Here is a 27366-nt window from a genome sequence, read left to right as displayed (position 1 = left end):
CAGTGGAGGTGAGCGGTGTAGTCCGAGCACCTATGTCAGTGGAGGTGAGCGGTGTAGTCCGAGCACCTATGTCAGTGGAGGTGAGCGGTGTAGTCCGAGGACCTATGTCAGTGGAGGTGAGGGGTGTAGTCCCAGCACCTATGTCAGTGGAGGTGAGCGGTGTAGTCCGAGCACCTATGTCAGTGGGGGTGAGCGGTGTAGTCCGAGGACCTATGTCAGTGGAGGTGAGCGGTGTAGTCCGAGCACCTATGTCAGTGGAGGTGAGCGGTGTAGTCCCAGCACCTATGTCAGTGGAGGTGAGCGGTGTAGTCCGAGCACCTATGTCAGTGGAGGTGAGCGGTGTAGTCCCAGCACCTATGTCAGTGGAGGTGAGCGGTGTAGTCCCAGCACCTATGTCAGTGGAGGTGAGCGGTGTAGTCCCAGCACCTATGTCAGTGGAGGTGAGCGGTGTAGTCCCAGCACCTATGTCAGTGGAGGTGAGGGGTGTAGTCCCAGCACCTATGTCAGTGGGGGTGAGCGGTGTAGTCCCAGCACCTATGTCAGTGGAGGTGAGCGGTGTAGTCCCAGCACCTATGTCAGTGGAGGTGAGCGGTGTAGTCCCAGCACCTATGTCAGTGGAGGTGAGCGGTGTAGTCCCAGCACCTATGTCAGTGGAGGTGAGCGGTGTAGTCCCAGCACCTATGTCAGTGGAGGTGAGCGGTGTAGTCCGAGGACCTATGTCAGTGGAGGTGAGCGGTGTAGTCCGAGGACCTATGTCACTTACTGTCATTGTCCTTTTCTTCACCTGCTGTGTCTTGAAGTCCACAGAAGACATCCATACACCAGCCCTGCCCAGGGTGAGGTGGAAAAAATGTGGAATCTCAGCCTGTAGAGTTAGCTTTGTAATCCTAATGGAACCTTGTTTAGTCTTGCCTTGCTTTCTGTAGAATTTGGAGTAGAAAGAATCTCAAAATATCAAACTGAAATTACCCCGTTTTAAAGTTATATTGGCACCTTACTCTAATATGAGTGGGATTAAAAACAAAAGTCAAGCCAGGTGGTGGTGGTGCACGCCTTTAATCCCAGCACTCAGATGGCAGAGGTAGGTGTAACTCAGCGAGTTTGAGATCAGCCTGGTCCACAGAGTGTGTTCTAGGACAGCCAAGACAAACCTTGTCTCTGAAAACCAAAAACCAAAAACAAACAAACAAAACAAACAAACAAACAAAAACCCAACAAACAAAAAACAAAACACTAAAACAAAAAACAAAATGAATCAAATCAAACAATAAACCCCTCATGTAATTGTTTATGTAAAGTTTGGGTTATAGTTCCCTGAAGCCCCCAACTTCTATGCCAGTCTGAAGTGCAGGCCTTCAGGTCCTGGCTGCACTCTGGTACCCTCTTGTGGCAGATTTCTGCTTCAGCCTGAAGATCTGACTGATCCCCTTGAAGACCTGGCAAGGCCCTGGTGTTGGTACCTAGCGTGGCACTCACTCTTTGAGTCCAGATTCCTGCCCGGGGAGCTCCGCCATTCTCTGCCTACTCTCGCTCATCTCCGTGCTTCCTCCCCAAGAAAACAAAACTTGGGAACCCCCTTTTTGAGTAAGTGGGGTACCACAGAGGCCAGCTGACAAACAGAAACACGGACATGTCTGAGAGCTTCCTGTTGATGTGAGTCAGGCCTGTTATCCAGGGAAACTTACTTTCTCTCTCTCCCTCTCTTTGAAACCTAAATCCTGAGAATGTATTAAAATATGGTAATGTCCCATGAAGTCATGGTCTAAATTAGGGGAGGACCTGTCTCATGCAATCATTCCTCTGTGGCTGAAACGCTGAGAAAGCTACAGCATCTGGTGACTGTGGCCAGATTCTGTCTGGAGACAGAGCACGGCAGAGCCAGTGCCGCTGTCTGTGCCAATGGTGGGCGGTGTCCCGCGACAGCTGTGTGCACGTGGGGAAGCAGCTCGCAGCTGTGAGCCCTAAATCAGAGTCGTGGGCAGTTCAGGGGTGTTGCTGCTGAGTTCCCAGGTGTGCACTAGTCTCTCTATGCTATTCTCACTACTGACACAGTGTCCTAGTAACTTCTGTCCAGCCTGCGCTGGCTAAGGCTACCTGCCTGCTTTAGTGTCCGAGGCTATCTGCCCGGCCTGGTGTCCAGGGCTATCTGCCCCGGCTGCTGTCTGAGGCTACCTGCCCCGGCTGGTGTCTGAGGCTCTCTACAGTGTAGTCACTGGGGTTCCCATACTTGTGTGTCTTCTACTCCTTGCATAGGCCCAGCCAAGAGCAGCTCAGCTGCTGGCCCTGCAGACCTGCACAAGTCATGTCCTTTCTACTTTCCATATTTGGCAGCCTCCTGAAGCCCATGATGCCCTAAATTAGTGATGGTTAGTTTGTTTTTTAAGGTAGGGTTTCCTGTGCCATCCAGGTTAATTTTGATCTCATGTCTTCCTACATCTACCTCATCAGTGCTGGAAATATATTCATGTACACCCACACTGGTTAGTTGTTGTTGTTGTCTTATTATATAGCCCAGGCTGGCCTTGAACTCATGATTCTCCCCAACCCTCCCTGCTGCTTGCTGGGATCACAGGCATGTGCTGTCACTCCCAGGGAGTGACAGTGGTTAAACAGTTCATGCATGTGTGAGCCTTGCGTACAGAGTATATCAAGTTACTCGAGGGCTTCTTGCCATCCTGTTTGTGGACTTGTGCTCAGAAAACACTTAGGCTCTGTTGACACAGGTGACATCTACTCAGAAGTCCAGCGTGTGACTTTCGGCATGATTGATTGCTGTAGGTAGTGGTCAGAACACCGAGAGCTACAGTTCCGCTAAGATGTTCATCCGACTGCATTTTAATGCCGGGCTTTCCTTCTAAAATAATAGCAAACCTGAGCAGTTCCATCGACACATTAAAAAGAGCAGGATCAGTGCAGTGTTCTACAGGCTGAAGATCCAGGGAGGCCTGCAGCTGTACTGGAAATAACCTTCCTTCCTTCTCTGTCTCCTCTGCTTTCATGGAGGTATCGAGTCTGACTGTGGCCTCTGGTAGGACACCCCACACCTGAGGGTGACTCCTCCTTCCCGGGTAGCCCTTGGAGAACAAGTTTAAAAGCTGCCTGAACACAAGAGAGCAGCAAGCCCCTGCTCTGGAGCCCACAGGCGTCTGTCCCTGTGTCTGTGACCTCACAGTCATCGACTAGCATGGCGAATAGTAACTTTGTTCACCACGAGGTGCACTTTAGGGTGTGTGCAGGAGACCCATGCCTAGGTGAGGACCACTCTTGGCAGATTTGGTTAGTCATTGAGCAGTATCTAGAGAATCCTCATCAGAGATGTACAGAACTTTGCCTGGCACCGAACATGTGAGTGTCGATGTGCAAGAGCTGAGAGCGGCTGAGTGACACCCAGTGTTCTTCACCTCCTTCCCTTTCACCTGCTGCTTGCCCTTTCCCGCTGTTTAATCCCTTCCTAATCTCTGAGTGTTGGTATCTGCAGTGTGGAACAGTTGGAGGCCATAACAGCCACTGCCCCTGGGGCCACAGTCACCGTGGACCCTCCAACTCATGCCTCAGTCTTTCTAGAATAATGTGCTTTGTGATAGCCCCAAATTCTCATTTTCCTGTGTTTGAGGATTTTTCTCTTTTTGGGGATAATTCTCCCTGTAATTCTGTCATGTGTAACATCACATCTCTATACGATACACTAAAGATACTATTATGCCTGTAATGCCAGGAACACCATCACACAGACCCAGACTCAGGCAGTCAGGCTTCATCTGTGTTAGTTTCCCCAGGAGATGAAGCCCTCGCTTCCACATGTGGGGATTGGAACACAGAGACCAGGAGGAGGCCTCAGGCCCGTGGGTGGGGAGCTCATACCAGCCACGTTCCGTCACTTGCTGGAACACATCCAGCGCTGGGGAGCTCACCACTCCCCAGGCCTCCCACTTCCTGGAGAATTTTCATCTTCAGATACTTCTGTTTCTCTGTCTTCCATGCTCTGCTTACAGTGTTTGCAGTTAGATCGTTTGCATGCGATTTCTCTTTCGTTAGATGCAGGCAGCTGTCAGTCCCCATTGCCTTCTAGCCATCGCATATCCACGGTCACTCTCTCAAGGTGATTTCCAGGTTTCCATGTAAACACCAAGCCCCTGAAACTGGTTCTTACACATGAAATGGCTCTGCACCAGTGAAACGCTTCCAGGTCCTGTGGAGAGCTGGCTGTGTAATAATGGTTCTTCTCTCGTTAGTAACACTTAAAACCTGGGGTGTGAGCATGTGTTTCATGGCAATTCCCTGGTCTGAAAGAGACCACAGACGAGGGACATGGGCAGGGCTCACTGGTACCTTGGCTTGCTCAGGAGACTGAGCTGTGGCATCCTCTCTCCGCAGGGTACCTAAATGTGCTCTCCAACAGCCGCTGGCGGGAGCGCTGGTGTCGAGTGAAAGACAGCAAGCTCATTTTCCACAAGGACAGGGCCGACCTGAAGACCCACATTGTCTCCATCCCTCTACGTGGCTGTGAAGTGATTCCGGGCTTGGATTCCAAGCACCCGCTGACCTTCCGGCTGCTTCGCAATGGACAGGAGGTGGCTGTGTTAGAGGTAAAGGATTCTCTGGGGCCTCTGTTCAGAGATGAGTGCATAGGCTCTCTCAACACCACCATGATTTGGTCCTTTACAGAAGACCCTGGCTCCCTGCAGGGTCTGATTTTGATCCAGCCCCTTCCCTCCTTTGGTCCATTCTGTTTTGTACTTTTTTGTTCTGGGTTTCTCTTTGAGAGAGTCAGGGATTGCACAGGATGCCTGGCTCCTCTCCCCTTCTCATTGTTCTCCTCTTCTTCTTTTTGGTTTTTCAAGGCAGGGTTTCTCCATGTAGTCCTTGCTGTTCTGGAACTCACTTTGTAGACTAGGCTGGCCTCGAACTGAGGAATCCACCTGCCTCTACCTCCTGAGTGCTGTGATTAAAGGAGTGTGCCACCACTGCACCACTGCCTGGCTACTTGACTGCTTTTGGAGAACTGATTCACCAGTCTTCCGTCTTGTTATTTTCTACCTGCCATTAATCCAAACTTGTTTTTCCTATTCCCCGCCCCTTTATCCTTGTTATGACTAAGATACGCACACACATCATGCATTCACAGATGTCAAGATTGATGGCTTCCCAGGGTATATGTCAGTGCGTTCATGCCATGAGGTCAGCGGAAGTGAGACTATGTTAGGCATGGAAGAGTGGGCTGACAAGTGGGCTGTCTGTCACATGGAGAGCAAAACCTTAAATGGCTGTGGTGTGGGTGTGGGACTCTGCCCAGGGTCAAGGTGCCAGTCAGGCAGTCAACGAGGTCTTGAATTTCTAAATGTGGTACTAATTTCCAGACTTGCTTTCATGGTAAGTTTTTGTTTCATTATTTTGTTTTGATGGGGAACCAAGAAGATGACTGAGCCCCCTGGTGGCTGCTGTGTAACAAACCGTGTCCCAGGGGAGAGGAGGCAGGGGCTGACACAGGAGGATGAGAATTGGACTGGGTGTCCAACCAAAGAGAGGAGCCCAGAGTGGAGTGGGTGTGAGTTACCTCTGTGGGGGTGCTTAGTACTGAGTCCACAAAGAGAAGAAAGTTCCGTGGCTTCAGAATATCTGCAGCCCTAGCGGGTGCTTGTTTGTTTCTCCAGTGTAATGGAGAGTGAACTCATTCTCCTGAAGGACAAGAAAGAGCTTGTTGAACTGGTGTCTTCCAAGTCATCAACTGTTTCTACAGAACTGAGGGGACACAGTGCTCACACACAGGGCTGTGGGGCTGAGGGGACACAGTGCTCATGCACAGGGCTGTGGGGCTGAGGTGACACAGTGCTCATGTACAGGGCTGTGGGGCTGAGGTGACACAGTGCTCATGTACAGGGCTGTGGCCTGAGGGATCGCAGTGCTCACACACAGGACTGTGCCCTGAGGTGACCTGGGTTCTGTTCCCAAGCCTTAATGGTGGTCGTGCCGTGGGCCAGCAAGGAAGGCTGGAGATTTTAACTTTAATCTATAGATGCTTTTGGACTTACAGAACCAGTACAAAGAAGGGCCTCGTTTTCCCCCACTGTGGTGTTTCCTGATGTCCCAACACACAGATTTCCACACACTTTTGTGGATTTCCTCCCCCTTCTACTCTTAAATAATTCTATGTGTATTTGTAAAAATAAAAATAAAAACAAAAGCAAGGACACCACTTTGCTAGAACCACAGTGATGGCAAGAATGGAAGTTAATACTGGTGCCATGCTCTCCCATGATGCCTAGGTCTTAATCTGAATTTTCCAGTTATGCCAGCACGGTCCTAGTACCTGATGTATACATGAAAACCGTGTGGCTATTTATCCTCCAAGCCTCTCAGTGACTCCATCCAGTTCATACTACTGATACTCCCCAGGGCACAGACCCTTTTATATTATAGAAGATCCTTCCTTTGGAATGTTCCTTCTCCTTCTGATGGGCTATCCTGGCACCCTTGCAGGAGCCAGGTGGAAGTGGCATCACGTATGGTGTGTCCTGTAGGGAGGTGTCATGTATTCCCTAGTGATGTGATTCATTGGAACATGGAATACTTTTCTATTGTTCTGATAAAACACCATGACCAAGGCACCTTACAGAAGAAAAAGCTTGTTTGGGTTTAGAGTTCCAGAGCAACAAGAGCCCACCATGTGGGGAGAGGGGTGGCAGCAAGCAGCATGATTGGAGCAGAAAACTATGCGTTCACATCCTTTACCATAAACATGAAGCAGAGAGAACAAACCGGAAGTTTATGAGGCTTTTGTCTTTCAAAGCCTGCCCCCAGTATCATACTTTCTCATCTCCCATCCAGGCTGCAGCATCTAAACCTCCCCAAACAGTGCCTCCAACTGGGGTCTCCGGAGTGCTGAGACTCTGGGAGACATTTCCCACATAACCCCCGTAGATACCTTGGGCCCTTTCCAGGCTGAAAGCCTCCTCATGCCCCCTCTGTCATGTGAACAGAGCCCTGGAGACTATCTTATGTCAGCACTGGAGACTGGCCTACAGCAGTCCCTCTGCTGATGACGGTGGCTGAGTGATGACATTCATTCCTCAGTTCCTTCTACTGAGAAAAGTTCTCCTTACACACATCTCAGTAACTATCCATTTACCTGTGTGTGTAGTAATTTCAGGGGGCCTCAGCCCCTGACGGTATTCCTTTACTAGCTATGCACCCTCAGTCTTTGAACACACTCTGAGGCGTGTCCTCAGGTTTGATTTTCAGCTCATAACCAGCTGAAACTCCATTTCTGGGGGATTCAATGCCATCTTCTGGTCTCCTTGGGTACCATGCATACACATGGCTCACGTGCATACATGTAAGCAAAAACATTCATATACATAAAATACAAAAATCTAAAAAAACTAGCAAATGCTCCCAGGTGAGATTTAGCCCGTGCTCACTGCCCCAGCTCCAGGGATGCAGTGGATCTATGTCACCATTAAGCAATTTGTATCACACTGCTCACAGACCCCGTTTAAGTGCTTCATAACCACACCAACACAAACCAGGAAGCCAGCTCTTAAAGGAGCCACACACTTTTTGCTGCTAATGATGAGTCAGGAAGCTGTCTTTTATAGGAATCATGCCTCTGCTTTCTTCTAGCAATCAGAGTTCACCTGAGAAAATGCTGCTACCAAGAAACCATGCTTATTTCTGTTCTTTTGTGTCTAGAATTCCTTTCCAAGTTCTCTCAGGTTTTATGTGGATGTAGTTGACACATTGGCACACCATTTTGGAAATGGAGACTGCTCTTTCATTTCCCAGCTGCCCAGACCCAAATAATTACACAGAAACTATATTAATTACAACACTGTTTAGTCAATGACTTAGGTGTATTCATAGCTAGCCTTTTTTTTAAGTTAACCCATTTCTATTCATCTTTATATCACCATGAGGCTTCAGCTTACCAGTAAAGGTTCTGGGCATCTTTCTCCTTCAGCAGCTACATGGTGTCTCTCCATGTTTTCTTTCCCTTCCTGTCACACCTCTTTTTCTTTGGTTAAATGAATCATGCTTTTTTTCCCCCATGGCAGGCATCATCTTCTGAAGACATGGGCAGATGGATTGGCATCTTACTGGCAGAGACGGGATCTTCAACAGATCCAGGAGCCCTGCACTATGACTACATAGACGTGGAGATGTCAGCAAATGTTATACAGACGGCCAAACAGACCTTTTGGTAAGACTCCTGCATAGCTTGTGGAAGGTCTGAACTAGCAACATTCTTCTACTGTTTGACAATAGGTGTCGGGTGAGCGTGCAGACCAGAGCACACCTGAAGACTTTTCCTTGGTGGGGTGTTGGCCATGGTGGCTCTGATGTTGGTGGGATTTCTGCTACAGTAGGTTTGTCAAACTTCTCTGAAGATGGTAGCACTGGCTTCCTGGGGCAGACAGTCCATTACAGTCACTTAGCTCTGCCCTTGTAGTCAGAGACAATAAGGAGCTGTGTCTGTTTTTTATTTGCACCAACAGGTCATAGTCCTGATTTTGTTCTGTGGGCATCTGGGTAGCTGTTGCCATCTTCTTTGTGGCAGGGGCCTTCTAGAAAACAGAAAGGATTCTATGTGTTGCTGAAATAATGCCCAAGATTATTTTTGTTTTTCTTTTCTTTCTTTTTTTTTTCTTGAGGCAGGGTTTCTCTGTGTAGCCCGGGCCATGCTAGAACTCTCTCTGCCACGTTGGCCTCAAACTCAGAGATTTACCTGCCTCTGCTTCCCAAGTCCTGGGATTAAAGGCACAGGCCACCACTGCCCAACAAAGCCCAAGATCTTAAATCTGTGGGTTTGGCACTTTCTAAATTTAAGTGGTGACAAATAATGCTACTTTGTGCAAAGCATACGTTTGAGCCAGAACGCTTGTTGATCACATTAATAATGAGGGGTTTGGAGCAGCAGTTTCTGTGGGGTCCTCAGTCCATGCTGGCCTTCAGTATCACTGGGCATTCAGCATCCCCAGCTGTTCCACAAGGTCGTGGCTTTTTCCATACTCACCTGAGGTGTGTTCTCCTTCTGTGATGTTTTGACATGTGATTTGTTGTCCAGGCTGTGGTGATGAACAGGCTTCTCCACAGCACTGTGCCCCTGGCATGTGTCCCCCTCAGATGGTGACAGTAGAGAATCCTGGATGCATTTGGGGTAGCCTTTGCTAGGCGGACTCCAGAATAACTGTTGCAGGTTTCCCCTAGGACCTGTTCACTCTTAGGTTCTTAGTCCACTTTAGTAGGTATGTGTTCCATCTTATAGTGGGCCTTAATGTCAGTTTATGCCACTGTTGCACCAGTATGCAAATTTCTGTTATAGGTCAATGGGGTTTATAGCTGGGTTAGAGTAATGATTATTTTTCTCCTCCTATAGTGTGTATAGTACCTTCCAGCACTATGAATAGTAGATAGTAGTGGTGAAACTTCTCTTTGGGCACTAGCTCTAATTTTTGAGGGTTTGATGGGATAAGTAAATGGTATCTGCAGCAATAGGATCTTACCATCAGGTTGAGGAGATAACCAAAATCACTAGCAATAGCCTGTAACATTTGGGTGGCTATGAGATCCCTTGGGCCAATGACTCAAGAATATTTAACCCATTTCTGCAACTGGGGCTTTTCCTTGGTAGCATGAGATGTCTAGTTGGTGCATCGTCTCCCCCATTATATGGTATCTCCGCTTAAATCCTTTTTATATATTTTAGGATGCTTCTACTATAGTAGGTTTCCAAATGGCCTTTAAAAGGCCTTCCGTGTTAATTATCCCTCCCATTTTCCCTCTTATCCCCTGCCCTATCTTGTCCCTCCTCATTTAATTCTCCTATTCTAGTTCCCCTTTATAACTCTAAATCCTATTTTCCCTTCCTTGGGATAGCCCCACCTCCCCTCTGGTCCCTTGCAACTTATGTGACTCCTGTAGAAATTTTAAATGAAAAAAAAATTGTATAGCCAAGGACACCCTCATTCTAGCAACATGGTAGCCTATAGAATTGGGGAGGGGACGTCACCAGTTAAACATCTGACAAAAGGCTTAGTATCTAGAATATGCATAGATCTAAAAATATCTGAACATTAAGAAAACAAATAATCCAGTTTTTGAAACAGAGTATAGACACACCTTAGGGGTTTTATGGTAAAATATGATGGCCAAACACAGCTTGAGGAGGAAAGAGTTTATTTCAGCTTATAGTTTCACATTACAGTCCATCACTGAAGTCAAGGCAGGAACTTAAGTGGGGAGCCTCATACTGTGAGATCTCCAGGTTGAAATATTAATAGTTGTTATCTGTACTTAATGTGGACGTTACTAAAATCCCCAAAGGAAAACTCACTTGCTGTTGACTCTAATCAGCAAACAGACCAGCACATTCAGGAGAAACCCAGCTTTTCCTTTATAACTGAGCAGGGTTTTAATCTAAACCAAATGAGGGGTGGCCACAGCCTGGAGAAAGGAATGCAGTTTGCTGTATCAAACACTCTTCATTAAAAAAGCGTATGAACTTACCTTAGGAATCTTTTCTCTAAAGCTCATTAGAATCTTTTTAGGGATGTTAGCTAGCAATAAAGTTAATTTTCATGTTTTAGTTTTCTAGCCAAGAATTGCCATGAAACTTAACAGAGAGGAGACTGAACAAGGAAACAGCCTTCACAATGCGGCCGCTTGCCAAAGCGATAGAGAGTCCGGGATTACGTTAATTTTTCGCCTTTTATAACTTGGCAGCCGTGTGGTGATTCTTTGCCAGACGATTAGGAGAATTATCAGCCATTGTGCCTTCCTGAAGGAAGGAAGGCAATAATGTTCTGAAAAGGAACAGGAAACAGGAAAAAACCATACAGGACTCCCCTGAGAGATTGGCATGTAACAGTGTGGATGGTGCTGGACACTGAGGACAGGTCCTGAAGCTGACCAGAGACCGTGAGTCAGGTGACAGAAGTCAGTGCCTTGGTTTCCCCTGCATGGCTCACAGGTGTTGCCCATCACAGGTTCAGAAGAATGTGGTGGTAAAGATGTTTCTGTCTGACTAAAGCGGGCCAGTCTGAGAGAGCCACCTTCCAGCCACCATCTTCAGGTCGCTGCAGGTCTCTGCGTTTACATACAGGTTCCCTGGAATGCTCGTATGTTGTAGACTCAGCTCTTTCCCACTTACACACTTGGCTCTCAGTCATTGTGGAAAGATTGCTAGAGGGGATCGTTGCCCCCCTGCTTACTCTTGGCTCTGCAGAAGTTCTCTTACCGCCCTGTGCCTCTCTCTGTAAACCTTAGGCTGCTCTGGCAGTGGAGAAGGCCTCTGCCAATGAGGAAGTGTGTGTATATGCTCTTTAAGTCCTTTGGGCATCCCCATTGAAGGAAGTGGAAGTGTGCCCAGTTAGGGTACCCTGTGCTCTTCTGACTGTCCTTGATACTTCCTGATATCTGTGCGTAAGTATGAGCCCTGGGCAGCCTGACATTGCGGAGCGAAGATGAGGGCCCTGCTGGGGAGGGAAAACAGTGTGTGAATTCACGTGCAGCGCTGAGTGCTCAGCAGTGGCTATGCTCGGCACTAACGGGTGCAGGCACGCCGGGGGTCCTGCCATGCTTCTGTTTACCTCACTCCCAGCCTTCCCCCAAGACAGCCCTCAACTGAGTCTTTCCATCCACCCCTTAAACATGTATGTGAAACATTCAGGAACTCCTAAGCGGCTAGTCAGTCTTTCCTTTTTGCATTTTCTCCTTCCTGTGACTTTAGCTTTCCTACACTTAATTTGACGTAGATTAAGTGCAGAATAATTATATCACTGTTCATAAGCTAAGAAGTCTTAAGTTGTTACATGTGCCAGAGGAGCCATGCTTGCCACCCTCTTCCAGCAGGGGGCAGCAGTGCACTGTGAGAGTGGCCATTAGGGTGTGCAGCGCAACACAGGTGGCTGGCTGTGCTGCCCCAAGCTCCTTTCCTCGAGAAACAAAGTTTGGGTAGAAATGCATTTCTGTTAACTTTGTGTGATTTTAGTTTCCCACTTAGGAGAAAATGCTGCCTTGGTTCTTTCTTCCTGGGTTTTCACAGTTCTCCAGAAACAAGCACAGCTTCCTGAGAGGCTGGCCCATCTCTCCTCATTGTGCTCTGGACACTGGGGTGGTAGAACACTTGAGGAACTGAGGAGCCTCCCCTCCTCCCAGCAGTCCTGACACCACACAGCCTGGGAAGGACGGGGATGGGGGGAGCTGGAGTCTGGTGAATACAGCCTGCCCTACACCGTGCTTCGCTTGACTTTTCTTGGTGACTTTTGATGCCTCTGGGCGGTGGCAGATGGAGGACCAATGTGCTCTGTCTGGCTCTCTGGGGAGCGTGCCTGGGGAGGAGAGGAAAACAGTCCTTTCTCTTTTAAATGCAGACTCTTGCTCTCCACCTCTGGCTGCCAGGTACGGGCTCTTCTCACATCAGGTGGCATCCCAGTTCTCTGTGGACTCCAACAGGGGCCCACTGAAGGACAATTCTGAAATGTCCACCAGGACACAGTGTCAGGCCCTGAAGATCAAAAGCTCTGTCCCCAGGACTCACTCACAAATCCATTCTCGTTAAAGAGCAGATGTTAACTTGAGGTTCTTTCACCCCACAGACTCTTCTTAGACCCTAGGAAGTGCTTTGTTTGCTATGTCACTGGTGTGTTAGGAGTCCACCAGCATGGAGCTCTTGGGTAGGAGAGGTACAAGAGCTGCCACCTCTTCCCTGGGTACAGTGCCCTCCCTGGATATGGCACCTTCCTTGGGTACACGCCTTCTCTAGGTCTGGTGATTCCCTGTGTGCGGCACTTTCCCTGGATCTAGTGCCCTCCCTTGTGAACCCCGTGCCTGGGTACAGCTTCCTCCTGGGTTTGCTCCTCTGGGTATGGTGCCTTCCTGGTGTCTCCCATCCAGGAGCTCTTCCACCCTGTCCTCTCAGAGCTGAAAGTCCCTGGCTCTGATCATAAGGCAGTTTCCTTATCCACTCGCACCCCACCCCCAAATCCATCAGGCTTTCCAGGGATGGGATGGGCAAAGGCGGCTGGCTCCCATTATCATTAGGAAATCCCAAGGTTTTAGGGAACCAAGACCCAGGCATGTATGTCACACGCATCACAGCAGCACGGGATTCTGAGGCCTCAGCATGGCTGCTCTCAGGGCCTCCAGAAGCTCAGGGAGCAGCTGAAGTATGCTGTGTGGCTGCCAGAGCTCAGTGAGGGCTTGCTGTGCAGCCACGAACGTCCCACAGCAGGCCAGGGAGTGGCGGAGGCCATGCTGCCCCCTGCCTTTGGGAGGGGCCAGTCTCTATAGACAGGTTGAAACTGGTTCATTGCTGTGAGAGGACCAGCCCGTCAGAAAGAGCTGCTGTGCCCTCCCTGGGTGTATGCTTTCCCTGGCTGTGGTTAAGATAGTAGTACCTGTCTGGGCCGCTCCACTTGTAGGTGCCGCTGTGTATCCCCATACATGGTGTTCATTGTCTGTGCTGGAGCCTGTCTTGGCTCTGGGTGAGGATTGTCCCCAGTCCCTTGAAGATGACATATACATCTGCTTAAGGTCCTAAGGGTTCTGCCTCTGACCCTGGCATGGCCTTTGGTTGCATCAAGGTTCACAGAGGCCCTGCTGATTAACTCGCATGTCCATGTTTTCTCCCTCTCAGCTTTATGAACAGGCGGGCAGTATCCACGAGCCCATACCTGGGGAGCATCTCCAACGGCTACGCCCACCCCAGCGGGACAGCATTGCACTATGATGACGTCCCCTGTGTCAACGGCTCGGTGAGTGTCCTTTGTTAGAAGGCAAATTGCTAGTTACTTCTGTCCTGGAGTGCCTAGTTTTCCATTCTAGTGAACTGAGATGGAGAATTATACCACTGCTCCCCCAAACCCTGGTCTCTGACGTGAACAGCAGCTCACGTGATCCCTAGTGGACAGCTCGTCTATTTCTGTTATCGTCATCACATACAGCTCGTCACCCAAGATGGAAGCCGGCGACTTAAGTTAAAATAAATAGACGGAGCTGGAAGAATATTCAGTTTCACAGCTCGCGTCAGTCAGACACAACAGTCTACGTTACTCTGACTAGTTACGCCCAGCACGGCTGCAGCCGCCACCCTGCCATCAGACAGAGGCCTGGAGCGGCTGCTGGCGTGCTGGCGTGGAGCACTCACACACGAATGCGGGGATGCTCTGTGGCAGCTTCGCTGTCAAGCAGGCCTCAAGTATGTCCATTTAGCCTTAGTTTTTATTTTTCCCTGTTTTGCCCAATGTTTCCAGATCATGAGCAGATCCCTGCTGGGCCTCTATTATTTGGCTGGTGGTTGGGAACTGTGTACCTTTGTTGGCCTGACCCGTGCCTGCCTGTGTAGTGAGCAGGTGTGGGAGAGCGTGTGTGAGAAACTTGTTCTAAGAGGAGCAGGTATTTCTTAAGAGTTTCTCAACCTTCTTTTAAATTTGTGTCCTTCCTGTTCCCGACTTCGTTCTTTCCCCAATATTCTGATGGCAGGAGCCAGGCTCCTTTGTGCATTGGGAGTCCTCCCGGTGACCTCTGTTCTGTGGCCCTATAGCCCTGTGGACAGTGATGTCTGGTGAGCACTGTGAGAAGGGCTCTCAGCCCACCCTGTGTGTCATGGTCCCCAGCTCCCTCCCCTATTCTTGCTATTGCACATTTTTCAAGGTGAGGCCTGGCCTCTGTGGCCTCCCTGTATCCGTGTAGCCCCAGCACCATTGTGTGTGACCTGCTCCTGTACTCCAGAATCTAGGGTATCTAATCTCAAAGGTATGCTGCCATTCCCAGCCTGTGGCCTCAGCAGCCTTCTGCAGGCCTTGCCTTCTAGACAAGGCCTCCACATAGCCACACCACACACACACACACACACACACACACACACACACACACACACACACACACAAACAGGAGGTGAGCAAGGTAGTGCAGGGACTTGATGAATCATGCCATGCTCATATGTCCGGGTCCCCTTGGCAGTTCAGACACCATGCTGGCTCATGAACCCTCAGTGCTTCTTCCCCGGCTCACCCATGGTTTGATGTGGAAAGAAACAGCTCCGTGCTGAGGAATCCTCCCTACATACATGCACTGGGCCCTAGGAGCTGAGACATATGCTGTGTGTGTGTGTGTGTGTGTGTGTGTGTGTGTGTGTGTGTGTGCGCGCGCATCTTGCCCTTTTGTTTCCACATGGCATCCCTGCTCAGGTTTCCTCAGCCTGTCCTGTGCGCAGACCTCTGTTACCACATGACTGCGTTTCAGAGGCTTCATTTCTGGGTTCCATAAAGTCCACACTTTATGACCAAATGCTCAGAGTGTCAGTACTGTTTCCCCTATAAAAGTTCAGCTCATTCTGCACTCCCTTTGATTCTTTGCGAGGGAAGGGCTCTGCACACAGTCACTTTTATTCTAGAAACTTCTGTGGGGTTTCGTCACTGTTTACTAAGTATTCCACATGACTTGATCCCTGCTATTTTAGGAAAATGAAAGTCAAGTATAGACCGTTGCATATCTGTGGGGCTGTCACTGCAGCGCTCCACCCTGGCTTTTCTACGTTGTGTTAGGTTGTGCGCTTGTCCCCAGTGTCACAAAAATAGACACTGATGTGGCTGCAGAAGACACCCCCACCCTGGGATTTTAGGCCTTTCCTATTTTTATAACAAAGGGCTGTAATTATAGTCTGGCAAGAAGGAACGCTGCAGGAGAACATAAAAAAACAGGCTGAAATGGGCAGAATATATGAATTAATATTTCCTTTTATAATACAGGGCAATTTACAAAGACCTTTAAAGCCTGGGGGGATCTGGCAGTAGTTAAGAGTTTGGGCTTTCTTTATAGGTTCCTGCCAGTGCTCTGGAGTCCGTGTCCTGAGACATGGCTTTGAACTGTTAACTCTTTGTTCAGCTCCTCTGCTAGCGTAATGCCATTGTTCCATCCAAGTCGGAAGCACCCTGCATTCTACCGTTACATGACTCTGTCTTCAGCAGGCTTTTTTGGCAATGGCAATCTTTCTCAGGTGCTCAACTATGGAACTTAGACCACGCTGACCTTGATGGTGAATTTGTCGGCCACAAGGCAGCAAGGATGAACTCAGGGTGTTCTGGATGTCAGTCACATTCCTCCAGCAGCCTGATTTGCCCAGCTCTGCCTTTCCCCAGCTGTCTGAGCTGCCTTTGGCTCCGTTTCCCCTGCTTGCTAAGTGGAGTAAGTGATAGATAAACCAGTGTGTCCGAACCACAACAAGCGCCAGGGCCCTTGATCGTGATCTCACGTGCCTTCCCATGCGGCAAAGAGCTCCGGGTGCTGTCCAACTCCCTGACCTTATTTCCTATGCATCAGGGAACTTCCAAACTCCATGTCTCTAGGGCTAGCAATGCCAGCTCAGTACTCTTCAACTGACTCTGCGAACAATTTAAGGACAGAGAAACCTTTCTTATGACCCCGAAGGCAAAGGGGCCGTTATGAAGCAGCCCGTGGTTGTGGGAGTTGTGCCTGACCTGTGTGTGTATGAGTGACTGGCCATGCAGAGCTTTGGGGGGCTGCTAACATCTCACTGTGCTGATCTTCTCTGTCCTCATCTGGCCGTATGTGTTGCAGTGGGACGCGGATGGCGGCTTTCCTGGCTGTGGGAGCAGAGGCCTGGCGGAAGAGGTGCTTTATGATAATGCGGGCCTCTACGATAACTTGCCATCACCGACTATCTTTGCTCGCTCCTCTCCTGCTGACCGGAGGGCATCTCGGCCACCTGCTGACAGGCTGTCCTCTAACCACTACAAATCCCCCACCTCCTGCAGCCCACCCTGCTCCCCACCTGTCACTAACACCTCTTCTGTGGGGAGGGCGTCTCTCGGGCTACACTCCCAGGTACAGATTGCGTTCCCGAACTCCCCGACATCACCAGTGGACCTGCAGTGACCATATACTCACCTCCTCCCACACACCAAAATGTTACAGTCTTCAGCCATAGCCTACCTCACAGTTAGCCACGGAGGGACTGGAGAGCCATTTGGGACCAGTTCCCAGTTTTCCTGGCTCACCCACCTCTGCTCCTGGAGGATTCCCCAGTGCAGTTTGAGAATTACATCAAAGATTATGAAAAGAGGCCATGCAACTTTCCAGAAGGTTCTGGAATGGCAGGTTTCTCTAGAATATTCTACCTTGTGTATAAGTGAGCAACGGTTGCCCCCAGGGAGTGGTTAGTTCCTGTCTGTAAACATGGCCAGCACCATGCTGAGAGCCAGTGTGTCGTCTGGGAGACAATGATGTGTGCCCTCCTGTACCTGTGTGACAGGGCTCTGACTGAACCCTTGTTTGCCCATGCTCTGTGACATGCATCAGCCTTTCAGAGCAGACATGAACTGCCTTCATCAATTTTTAACCTAAGCATTCTGTATGCTCTGCCTGGAGTCCTGGCTGCCTCACACTCTGGGAACGTAAAGCAAGAGGCTAGACTTTCCATGGTCCATTCCATTCAGTTTTGAGAAAATAGCAGACACCAGGCAAGGTCTAGGCGTCCACGTAGTGGTGACTCACTATTGCACTCCAGACACTGCTTTGTCTGAACCGACACGGAGATCTTGCTGTGGTAGCACAAATATTCAGATGTTATCCCTGGAGAGTCTGACTCCAGGAGTCGGAGGGGTGTGAGCCGCTGAGTGACCAGTGTGAACTCCACCAGCCTCTGCCAGTGTCATCAGGATCCCGGCCCAGTTCTGGCCAATGAGTCCTACCTATGTATCTGTCGGTTTGCTGGTATCATAGCTGTCTTTGGTTAGCTTGGTAAATCTGCCACCTGTGCATGTGGAGTGTCCTCTCACTAGTCAGGAATCACATGGTGCATGGCATGGCACTACCACTGTTACCCAGCCTAGTCTCTCTTCCAAACAGGCTGGTCATTCCTTTGGGAACCTGTTGGTGATGAGGCCATGCACTCAGAGAACTCCTGGTTGCCGTCTTGTGCATGGCTGTGCAGTATCATCAGGAGTCCTAGGGAGATGCCAGTGTCTTTACATTTTTAAGCGAGCAACCAGAGGTTCGGGAAGTTTTGAAGGGCAGGCTCAGGGTCCCCTAAATGACAAGCCAGAATTGCAGCTAGATCTGTATGCAGCCCCACACTGTACCTCCAATGGAAGAAGAAGCAGGCAGTGAGAGTTGGGGATGACAGCACCTGGGTGTCAAGTTTCCTCTCTCTCGAGTTCACTGCCTGGCATGCAGTGTTGTCTGCCAAGTGTGAAGCTGTGCCTTGAAGAGTCAGCAGGGACTGTTGAATTTTTTAAGCCTGTAGCTGGCTAAGGCTTGTATATATTTATGATATATTTGTCTCTTGCAGCCTTCCTCAGATGATTCATCAGTGATCTGAAAGGAGGTTATGTACCCCATTATTGCATCGCTCAGTTAAGGGCAAGAACCTCCCTGCACAGCCAGACCCTTTCTCTAAAAATAGCCCAATAATGGAAAAACAACTTAGCTCTAGCTAGACACAGTGTCTCAGGCTCTCAAAGGTTCTGCTGCACACCTGTGCATGGTCACTCAGAGCTGCTCTCTATCCAAAACTTGAGGCCCCAGCAAAAACATAGCATCCTTCCCATTGCAGACAGACTTCCTGGTAGTCCTGGGTGTTCAACCTTCATTGCTGGAAGTTTCCCATAGGGACATCACAGAAACCCGTTGACTGGAAACTGAGTTGGTTTCCTTTGCCCTCTGACCATGCTAGTCGGTTGCACTTAAGAGTCAAAGACTAAAAGAAGTAACTTTAGGTAAAAGGGTGCTTTAGCTTGATTGTTTTTCTCTGTGTGTTTCAACAGTTGAAGAGCAAAAAACCTCCAGTGGCATCTAATGGGGTTTCCGTAAAGGGGAAGGTTCCAAGCAGCCAGCAAAAAAAAGTGGATTCTGCAGGAGGCGTGAAACGGACAGCATCAAGTGAGTTCCCCTTCTGGCTCCTTGCTTCCTGCTTTGGTGCAGTTGGTCAACTTGAGGCTGGCTGGGCTACTTCTGTAGCAGATACTGAGCTTGAGGGTGTACTGGGAGGTAGAATAATGTGCTTCCCCCTCTCACTGGCCAGGATCTCTAACCCAGCCTCTGTGAATGTTGCTTGGCTTTTTGGTATGACATTCAACCATGAGATACTGGGACTTTGGTCCAGGAGACTTCTGTTTGTGTCCCTAGAACACCAGTGACAAAGTCACATAAATTGAAGGCAGCCACTTCATCGGTCAGACGTGCAGGTGGCTGAGCACTGGGCTGATTCAGAGGAAAGGGAGATGCTAGGCACCGAAAGCAAAGTGACCTGTCACAGCAACCAGCACCTTCCATCCCTGCTGACCTCTGATAGCTGTGTCGTCAGGATAGGTGCCATGCACCCCATTGTGCAGTGAGGAAAGTACCCCCGAGTAGAACAGGACAGCCAGAGGTCTCACAGCAGACCAGGCCTTCCGACTTCAGAGCCGACTGTATAGACCAAACAGAGGGAGACGCAGCCTGCCTGGGATTCAGCAGCTCTCCTTCATCTGCAGCTAAAGTTGAGTGTGCTAGCTTCTTGAGTTTGTGTTTGCCCTGCCCTCATTACATTGGGGGCTCAGCCATTCAGCCAGCCTGCTGGTGGGATGTGTTTATTCAGGACACCCCGCTTGTTGCTGGGGATATGAGGAGAAGATCATGCTAGCTTTAAAACGCAGGCCTAGGGACTGCAAGGGGCTCTGCTGGTCCTGGAGCTCCTCCATCAGTCTGAGCCAAGCAGGGAAGTGTCCATGCCAAATCATGGCCAGTCAATGCCATCCGGGATTCCTGTTTGAGCATTCCAGTCTGCAGCCATGCATTCGGTAGACCAGCCTCCGGGATAGTGTAGATAACTAGCTACCTTCACCTGGAGTCCTCCACACCCACCTGGTGCGGGAGAGAAAAGGCCTCAGCCCTGCCCATGCTGGTATCTGCTTCAGAGTCAGAACAAGGGCACAGAGAGGCTATCCTTTTCCATAGTCAAAGCATGGATGAGCCATGGGACTTGAGCAACACTTGGTTGCTTCCGCCCCAGGGAACCTTTGCGTTCTTGACAGGAGCTTGTCTATGCCTCGGCTTTCAACTCTGCATTTCAAGCAGGCAGGTCAGGAGCCTGTCGGGCTATCTCCTCATTGTCGCAGACTTCCTTGGCCTTCTCTTTGTAATTTCATTCCCTGATGCCTTGGGTGTATTTACGCTCTTGTTCTTAGTGTTGTTCGTTCAGGGAGGTGCAGGAGCCAGAGGGATGAGTCGGCCTAAAATGCCTTGTTAAGCAAGATCTGAATCCCACGAGGGCTCCTTCAGCCAGGCGATTCTCATGGTCCTCCGCTCGCTTTATTTTATGGATGATTTGTCCCAGTATCTAGTGGGACCTTCTGTAGGGAATGTTTTATTAACTTTGGTGACATCTAATGGAAACAAAAGGGAAAAATAATTGCATCCCGTGCTTTTGCCGAGTTCAGCCGATTGCATTACAGTTGTATAGTTGATTGCATGGGGACTACACGGCGGGGAAATTTATAAGCTGTCGTCTGTAGGTTTGTTGGGAGATGTATTGGTGTAGACAGGGGAGTTTGTACAGTTTGGCACAGAATTTCCTGGAAGTGCCTTGGTTTCACGAGACACGGTGGTTATCCTTGCGTTGTGAGTCTGGCAATGTCAGTCTAGGGGGGGTCTTTTTGGTGAGGGAAGGGATGCTGACTGGACATAGGAAATGCCCAAATCCCTAAGAAAGTGGTCAATTATGGTAGAGCCAGCTCAGGGCGAGCCAGTCATCTCTAGTTGTCATGGGGGATGCCTGTGAGTGTCTGCTCCATGCCAAGCATCTTCACACACAGTTATCCGTGTTAGGGAAATGCATCTACTTTTAAAGACTTGCAAAACAGCCCTTGTCCCTCTATGGCTTCTACTCTGAAACAGACAGACCTGTAGATGGACGGTGACGGTGACAGAGGGGCAGGTGGAGTGCAGCCCCCAGATCTGGCGAGTGATACTGTGACTAGAGATGCTGGAAGCCTCACAGCAGGCTCTGGCCAGTCATGCTAGGTTCTCCAGCCCCTCGGCATCTTTTCTAGAGAGGCTTTCCCTAAATTCCTATTGATCTGCTTTAAGTTCCCCACAACAACACACAGTAGCCCAGAACTGTAGGCCAGACTGTGGGAGTGTGGGGCCTGAGTTCAGCACCGTGTGAATGGCTATGTGCTGGCGGCCAGGTTGCTGATTTTCCCTGGAATCTTTTACTTATTCTCTCATTCATTTTTCATTCATTCATTCATTAACTATAGCAGCTATTTATAAAGCATTCGTCTGGGGAGCTACGTTAAGTGCTTTGTAAATATTAATTGAACTCTTACAGCCGCCCATGAATGACCTGCTTTTATCCCATTTCACAGGAGGAGAAACAGGCACAGGTTTGTCCTAGGTCACAGGACTCCAAGATTGCCCTTTGAATAGTAGGTCTCCAAGCACCATGGACTGCCTCTCTGTCTTTTCATTCAGCAGAGACGCCCTCCCTATCAGAATCTCAGGCCAACGAGATGTCTTCCCTCCAGCCAGGGCGAGGCGTTCTTGTAAAACAGAAGTGGGAACAGGGAGGCTATGCACATAGGGAGAACTACAGAAACTCTAGAACATATTTTTAAAATCTATTTTACTTTGTGTGTTTTGCCTACATGTTTATCTGTGCACCCTGTGTATGCCTGGAGACCAAGGAGAGCAGAAGAGGGTCTTGAATACCCCTGGAACTAGAGTTACAGATGACTGTGAGCTGCCATGTGGGTGCTGGGTCTCAAACTCTGGTTCTCTAGAAGAGCAGCCAGTGCCCTTAACCACTGAGCCATCCCTCCAGTCCCAATAGAGGTTATTTTTGACCATAACAGATATGCTGTTCTGGTTTCATTTCTTTTGCTGTAACGAATACACAGAAACAATTTCGGGCTTGCAGTTACAGTTACAGTGTGTTACTGTGGAAAAGTCAAGGCACCTCACACTCAGATTCAAACGCAGAGAGAATAAATGCATGGCTACCTGCGTGAGGTCATGTACACAGCCAGCTTCCTCCACTCTCACACATTCCAGGGCCCAGTTCGTGATATGGTGCCACGCACATTGGGGGTGTGTCTTCCCATCTCAGCTAATAATCAAGACACTCCCTTACAGACATGGCCATTGGCCAAGCTGATCCAGATAATACCTCGTTAAGATGTTGTTCCCAGATGATTGTAGACTGTGTTGGGCTGACAGTTAAAACTGTCCAGGTCACTGCCTGGCCAGGTTCCAGAATCATTGCTCTGAGCCTTATTGACAATTATTTGAAAGCTGAGGGGAGGAGCACTTGGAGGGAGGAGCCCTGGAGGGAGTCCCCAGTATTCCTCTCCATTTGTAAATGTGCAGATCAAAGTATTAGAGGAATTGAGGCATGTAGAGTCCCTGCTCGTAACCCCCCTTTCTCCTCAAGACCAGCCAGGAGCAGCTCTGTGGTAGAGCGCTAAGCAACAGACCTTGGCAGTCTGACCCCTCTGGATGCGCTAACTCTTGGTACTCCTTATTTAGATGCTGACCAGTACAAATACGGTAAGAACCGGGTGGAAGCAGATGCCAAGCTGTTACAGTCCAAAGAGGAGGAGCTGCTGAAGAGGAAAGAGGCCCTGCGGAACAGGCTAGCACAGCTCCGGAAAGAGAGGAAGGACCTGAGGGCCGCCATCGAAGTGAATGCAGGTGTGTGTGGTGGGAGTGGGAGTGGGAAGCTCTGATGGTCCATGCGCCTGTGTCCCCTGGAGCTCTAGAGTTCATCCAGCTCACCTTTAGACCTTTGTGCCACAAGGTAATATTGCCCTCCTGGGGTGCTGGCCTTGTAGGGAGCCCAGGGCAGCACAGAGTTGGCTGAAGAGTTCCACCATAGGCAGGAACTGTGACCTGCCCTAGTGAGATGCCAGCAATTTCAACCTCAGCTGCTAAGGGCCAAGAAGGTTGGCAGGTTTTTTTTCCTTGTCTGACTCAGTGTTTCTTCCGTGGAGGAAGCAGCCACCGGGGCTGGGAAGTTCTCATAGAGCTTTGCCTAGGAAGAAGCAGCTCTCTATTCTTAGAAAGGCCTGGGAGAGCAAGGCTGTACCTGGTTTTAGGGATCAGGGAAAAGACTGTATTAGTGATCCTGAAAGAGGGACAGCGAGCAAGGTACAGCTCTCAGGGTAGTCACGTCTGAGGATGAGTGGTACCCAGGCCCAGGCTGTGCCTTCCTCGCCAGACCTCCCATCTTCCCTTGTACCGCCCCCCCCAACAGAGGCACAACTGACTTTTCAGATTTAGCTTCTGCCAGCTGAGAAGGGAGATGCCAGCAGGTGGGGAAGCCCAGAGGGGACCCTGGCTTCCAGAAGGCTTCAGTGCAGGCTGAGGCTGGTACATCTGCCCATCCTACTTAACCAGAGTTGAACTCTTTCCAAATTATGGCTGTTCGGGGAAGTAATTTTGGGAGCAGAGACCAGGAAAGGAGGTACAGATGGGCCTATTAGGATAGTCTGTGGGACCAGGTTGGGCGGGGTGTCAACATCAGGCTATCCGAGAGACATGGAAAGCCAAGTCTATGACATAAGGGAGCATGGTGCATGTTGATCAGCTCCTCTACTTCCTGTGTCAAAGCACAGGACAGAGGTGCAGAAAGGCCCCAGCTGTGTCTCTCAGAGGCCAGGCTCCCTGTGCCCTGTGGTTTGCCCACCTCACTGACTTGGTTTTCTTCAGTGTCCATCTCTGTGCATTTTCTGCCCAGTTGGTCACTGCATCAAATTTCAAATAAATAAGTTAGCTGGCAAGCCCTGGAGAAATGTATGTGGAGGCCTACAGAGACGTGGGCTATGTTTTCCAACCACAGCAGCAGGTGCAGTAGCCCACATGCAACTGGTAGAATTTGAGACCTCCTTATTCAGCTGCACAGTCAGGGACCCCTTTGGACACCATGCCCTCTGAGTGAGTGTCAGGAAGGTCCTTCAGGCTTCTGAGTGGGATCAGGCTGTGGGCAAGACCTGGCAGAGCTCAGCTATGTCAGCTCCTCTGTGAGGTGACCATGTGTCCCTGGGATTTCAGGCAGGAAGACCCAGGTGGCCCTGGAGGACAAGCTGAAGAGGCTGGAGGAGGAGTGCAAACAGAGGGAGGCCGAGCGGGTCAGCCTGGAGCTGGAGCTGACAGAGGTCAAGGAGAGCCTGAAGAAGGCCCTGGCCGGGGGCGTCACATTAGGACTGGCTATTGAGCCCAGGTCGGGCACATCAAGTCCACAGGTAAGTGTTCTGAAGGCACAGCACAGGGAAGTGCCCCATGGTCTCTCAGGCAGTTTCCTCACTACCATGGGTGGTGCCCAATGTGTGGAGACACTGACCTCTATGTTCACCAGTCTTTAAAGGCGGAGGACATGGCTGTCTTTTGCATGGTTAGTTCTGACTTGATGCCAGCTTGCTAGGCAGGAACTCATTCCCATGAGCACTCCCTGACAATGCCACCAAGTCTCTAGAAGCCACGGTGACAGTAACACGGTCTATGCCCCTAAATCTGGGGCATGAATGAGAATGCCACCTGTCAAGTCGGAGCCCTTACCTTTAGTCATGGCTCCTTGTCCTCAGCTGACTCTGCCACTGAGACTTTCTCTTGTCCCCACTGTCCCCTGACCAGGAGTAAGCCTAGCCTCAGAGGCTCAGAACTGGGTGGGCCATGCTCTGCCATCTCCTGTGTCACTATGCACTGTGGTTGTCATCACCCCTGGCACTGGTGGCGGCATTCTGTGTGATTATAACCAGCCCTCTTCCTCAGAAGAGTAGCGTGTTACAGGTGCTCCCGCTGTAGACAGCTACTGCCTGGCCACCCTAGGACTCCCTCTTTGCACAGCACCTCCACCCAGAGTCAGTGCTGCCTCTGAAGGTGTCCAAAGAAAGATCTATGTTATCCAAACATTGATCTTCACAATGTTCACAGAAGTTCTGGGCCGACATCCTGCATGTCCCAAGTGTGTTTTCGGTGTTCTGTGTTGTGTGATGATAACATGGTCTCCCCGGTGCCATGCTTTCCCAAAGGACAGTTTGCAATCCTATGTAGAAGAGCCAGCAAGCCAAAGCCAGGTCAAAGTTAACTGAAGAGATAAGCTGATTCATTTTTTTTTGTAAATCTTTTTTTCCGTTTATTTATTTATTAAAGATTTCTGTCTCTTCCCCGCCACCACCTCCCATTTCCCTCCCCCTCCCCCAATCAAGTTCCCCTCCCTTGTCAGCCCATAGAGCTATCAGGGTTCCCTGCCCTATGGGAAGTCCCAGGACCACCCACCTCCATCCAGGTCTAGTAAGGTGAGCATCCAAACTGCCTAGGCTCCCCCAAAGCCAGTACGTGCAGTAGGATCAAAAACCCATTGCCATTGTTCTTGAGTTCTCAGTAGTCCTCATTGTATGCTATGTAAGCTGATTCATTTTAAGCTTTCCAGAAATTTCTCTTCAGCATATGAAAAAGTGAGAATGGTCACAGACCCTCAGTGCCATTTGGGGGTCACTCATTGCCTGTGAACCCCAAGCTAATGCTGTCTGGTCCTGGCAGCTTCTACAACAAGGCCTGACCCTTTTGGTAGCAGGCAACTCCAGGAAGCATTTGCAAACTTAGGAAGAAGCACCATGTGGATGGATAGGCGAGAGGTGGTGAGGGCAGTAGTGTGGGCCCAGAACCCTGCCTCTTAGTCTTCCATCCCTTGGCCTCAGCTTTTTTTTTCCCCATTAAATGCATTGTCAAAAGGTGCTCAGGCACTGGCTGTGGTGGACCTTCCTAGTTTTATCAATTTCTTCTTTACCAAACTGTTTTTCTCTGAGAAATACCAGTGGCTGAGAACCACCCCTCACACAGGGCTCTCCTCTTATTAACAGTCTCCTGTGTTTCGGCATCGGACTCTGGAAAACTCTCCCATTTCCAGCTGTGATACGAGTGATGCTGAGGGGCCCCTGCCTGTGAACAGTGCAGCCGTCCTGAAGAAGAGCCAACCATCCTCAGGCAACTCCCCTTGCCGTGGGCACGTGCTGCAGAAAGCCAAGGTGAGCCTCCCTGCTGAGCCGGATTCCCGAGCTCAAAGTGAACCCCACTGCACTTGGCACTCAGCCTCTTCCAGTTCCCACACGCATCCTTAGGGACTGGGGTTCAAAGACAGCAACCAAGCCGGAATCCCCAGAGCTTCAGGTCACCTCAGAAGTGGACAGGCTCCATCCTTTTGGGCTTGTCCTCCTTTGGGCAGCACAGACTGGGCTGAGTGACCACAATGTCCTTTCCAGCACTTACATGCTGTGATTCTCCAAAGAAGAAAGATAAAAGCCAGAAAGGTATTTCTCTTTCTAGGCTGTCCCCAGCACCCTGGCCATCAGCCAGCGTCCCTCCTCTCCTGCAGTCAGGGAGAGGAGCCACCAACAACCTTTGCCATGATTAAATCATAGGGATTCTCAAAGTATAATTTCCAGATGACCAGAGCCAGCACTTCTCACCCATGGTGACAGAAGCAGTTGTAGGTTGAACTGAGTTGGCCTGGGGGTGGGACATGAGTCCAGATAGTGTTCCTCTGTTCTGAAGATGGAAGAGACTGAGCATGCGCCCTGTGAGTCTCAAGATCTCACAGCTGGCATCGATGTGTCCTTCAGCAGCCTGAGCCCCTTGCTCAGGAGCAAGAAGCATTTTGCTTTCAGCAGGACAGACTGCATGCAGGGCGAGGACTGTGCTATGTTCTTAGGGTGTGCTGGGATGGTGGTAGGAACTGTGCTTGCCCGACCTCTCAGTGTGTGTGCTTCCCCAGCAAGCATGCTTTCTAGAAGGCTCCATGGGGAGCCTTAGTTGGGGAAGGTTACTGAGCTGGCATTCCAGTGGCTTCCCTGAGCATCCCTCAGGCCTTCTTAGTCTATAGCCATCTTCTCCTCTGCAGAGAACCATTTTGCCTGAGCCATGTTAGACTGGAGCTATGCGATTCCCCTCCCAGTTCCTTTACCATCAGAGAAGGTGGGGAGAAGTCAAGCCATGCTGTGAAAAATAAAAATAAATGATTCCTTGGCTCAGGCTTTTCAGCCTTATCCCCTTCTGATGACGAAGATGAAATCTATGACTGCCAGAGTGAGACACAGCCACCTCCAGCCAATGCCAATCCGCATAGGAGGGAGGTCACTGCTTCTGGTCCCAGCTGCTGCCAGTGCACAGATGGAAGGTGTGGATGCTCTAGTCACTGCGGCTAGTCTCTCACACAGCCTCATGAGTGGACTTGAGCAGGATGCCCCTAGTGTCTGAGGGGCCCCACTGGACATGAGGTCGGATTGGGGACATACTGACTAGTTTGAAAAGTCTCTTGACTTTTTCTAGAATCAAGAGTTCAAGTGTAATTAATGACTAATGGCACCGCATTGG

At 49.9% G+C, this 27366-nt stretch overlaps 1 protein-coding gene across 2 annotated transcripts in view; it reads left to right on the top strand.

The window, feature by feature from the left end:
- Afap1 (actin filament associated protein 1) overlaps window positions 1–27366 on the top strand; it is a 117668-nt gene that overhangs the window by 85074 nt on the left and 5228 nt on the right. Inside the window, exons 10-17 of one of the 2 annotated variants that reach the window (XM_075943777.1) lie at window positions 4375–4586; window positions 8052–8197; window positions 13634–13751; window positions 16576–16842; window positions 18783–18897; window positions 22525–22689; window positions 24049–24239; window positions 25857–26021. In XM_075943777.1, coding sequence (XP_075799892.1) covers window positions 4375–4586; window positions 8052–8197; window positions 13634–13751; window positions 16576–16842; window positions 18783–18897; window positions 22525–22689; window positions 24049–24239; window positions 25857–26021 — 1379 coding nt within the window. The remainder of the gene's footprint in view (window positions 1–4374; window positions 4587–8051; window positions 8198–13633; window positions 13752–16575; window positions 16843–18782; window positions 18898–22524; window positions 22690–24048; window positions 24240–25856; window positions 26022–27366) is intronic. The other variant, XM_075943778.1, reaches the window with a different exon arrangement.

The sequence above is a fragment of the Microtus pennsylvanicus genome, chromosome 12 (assembly GCF_037038515.1).
Source record: "Microtus pennsylvanicus isolate mMicPen1 chromosome 12, mMicPen1.hap1, whole genome shotgun sequence".
In the NCBI taxonomy this organism is placed as follows: domain Eukaryota; kingdom Metazoa; phylum Chordata; class Mammalia; order Rodentia; family Cricetidae; genus Microtus; species Microtus pennsylvanicus.
The sequence above is the reverse complement of the archived record's forward strand: the minus strand, read 5'-3'. Positions and strand labels throughout refer to the sequence as shown.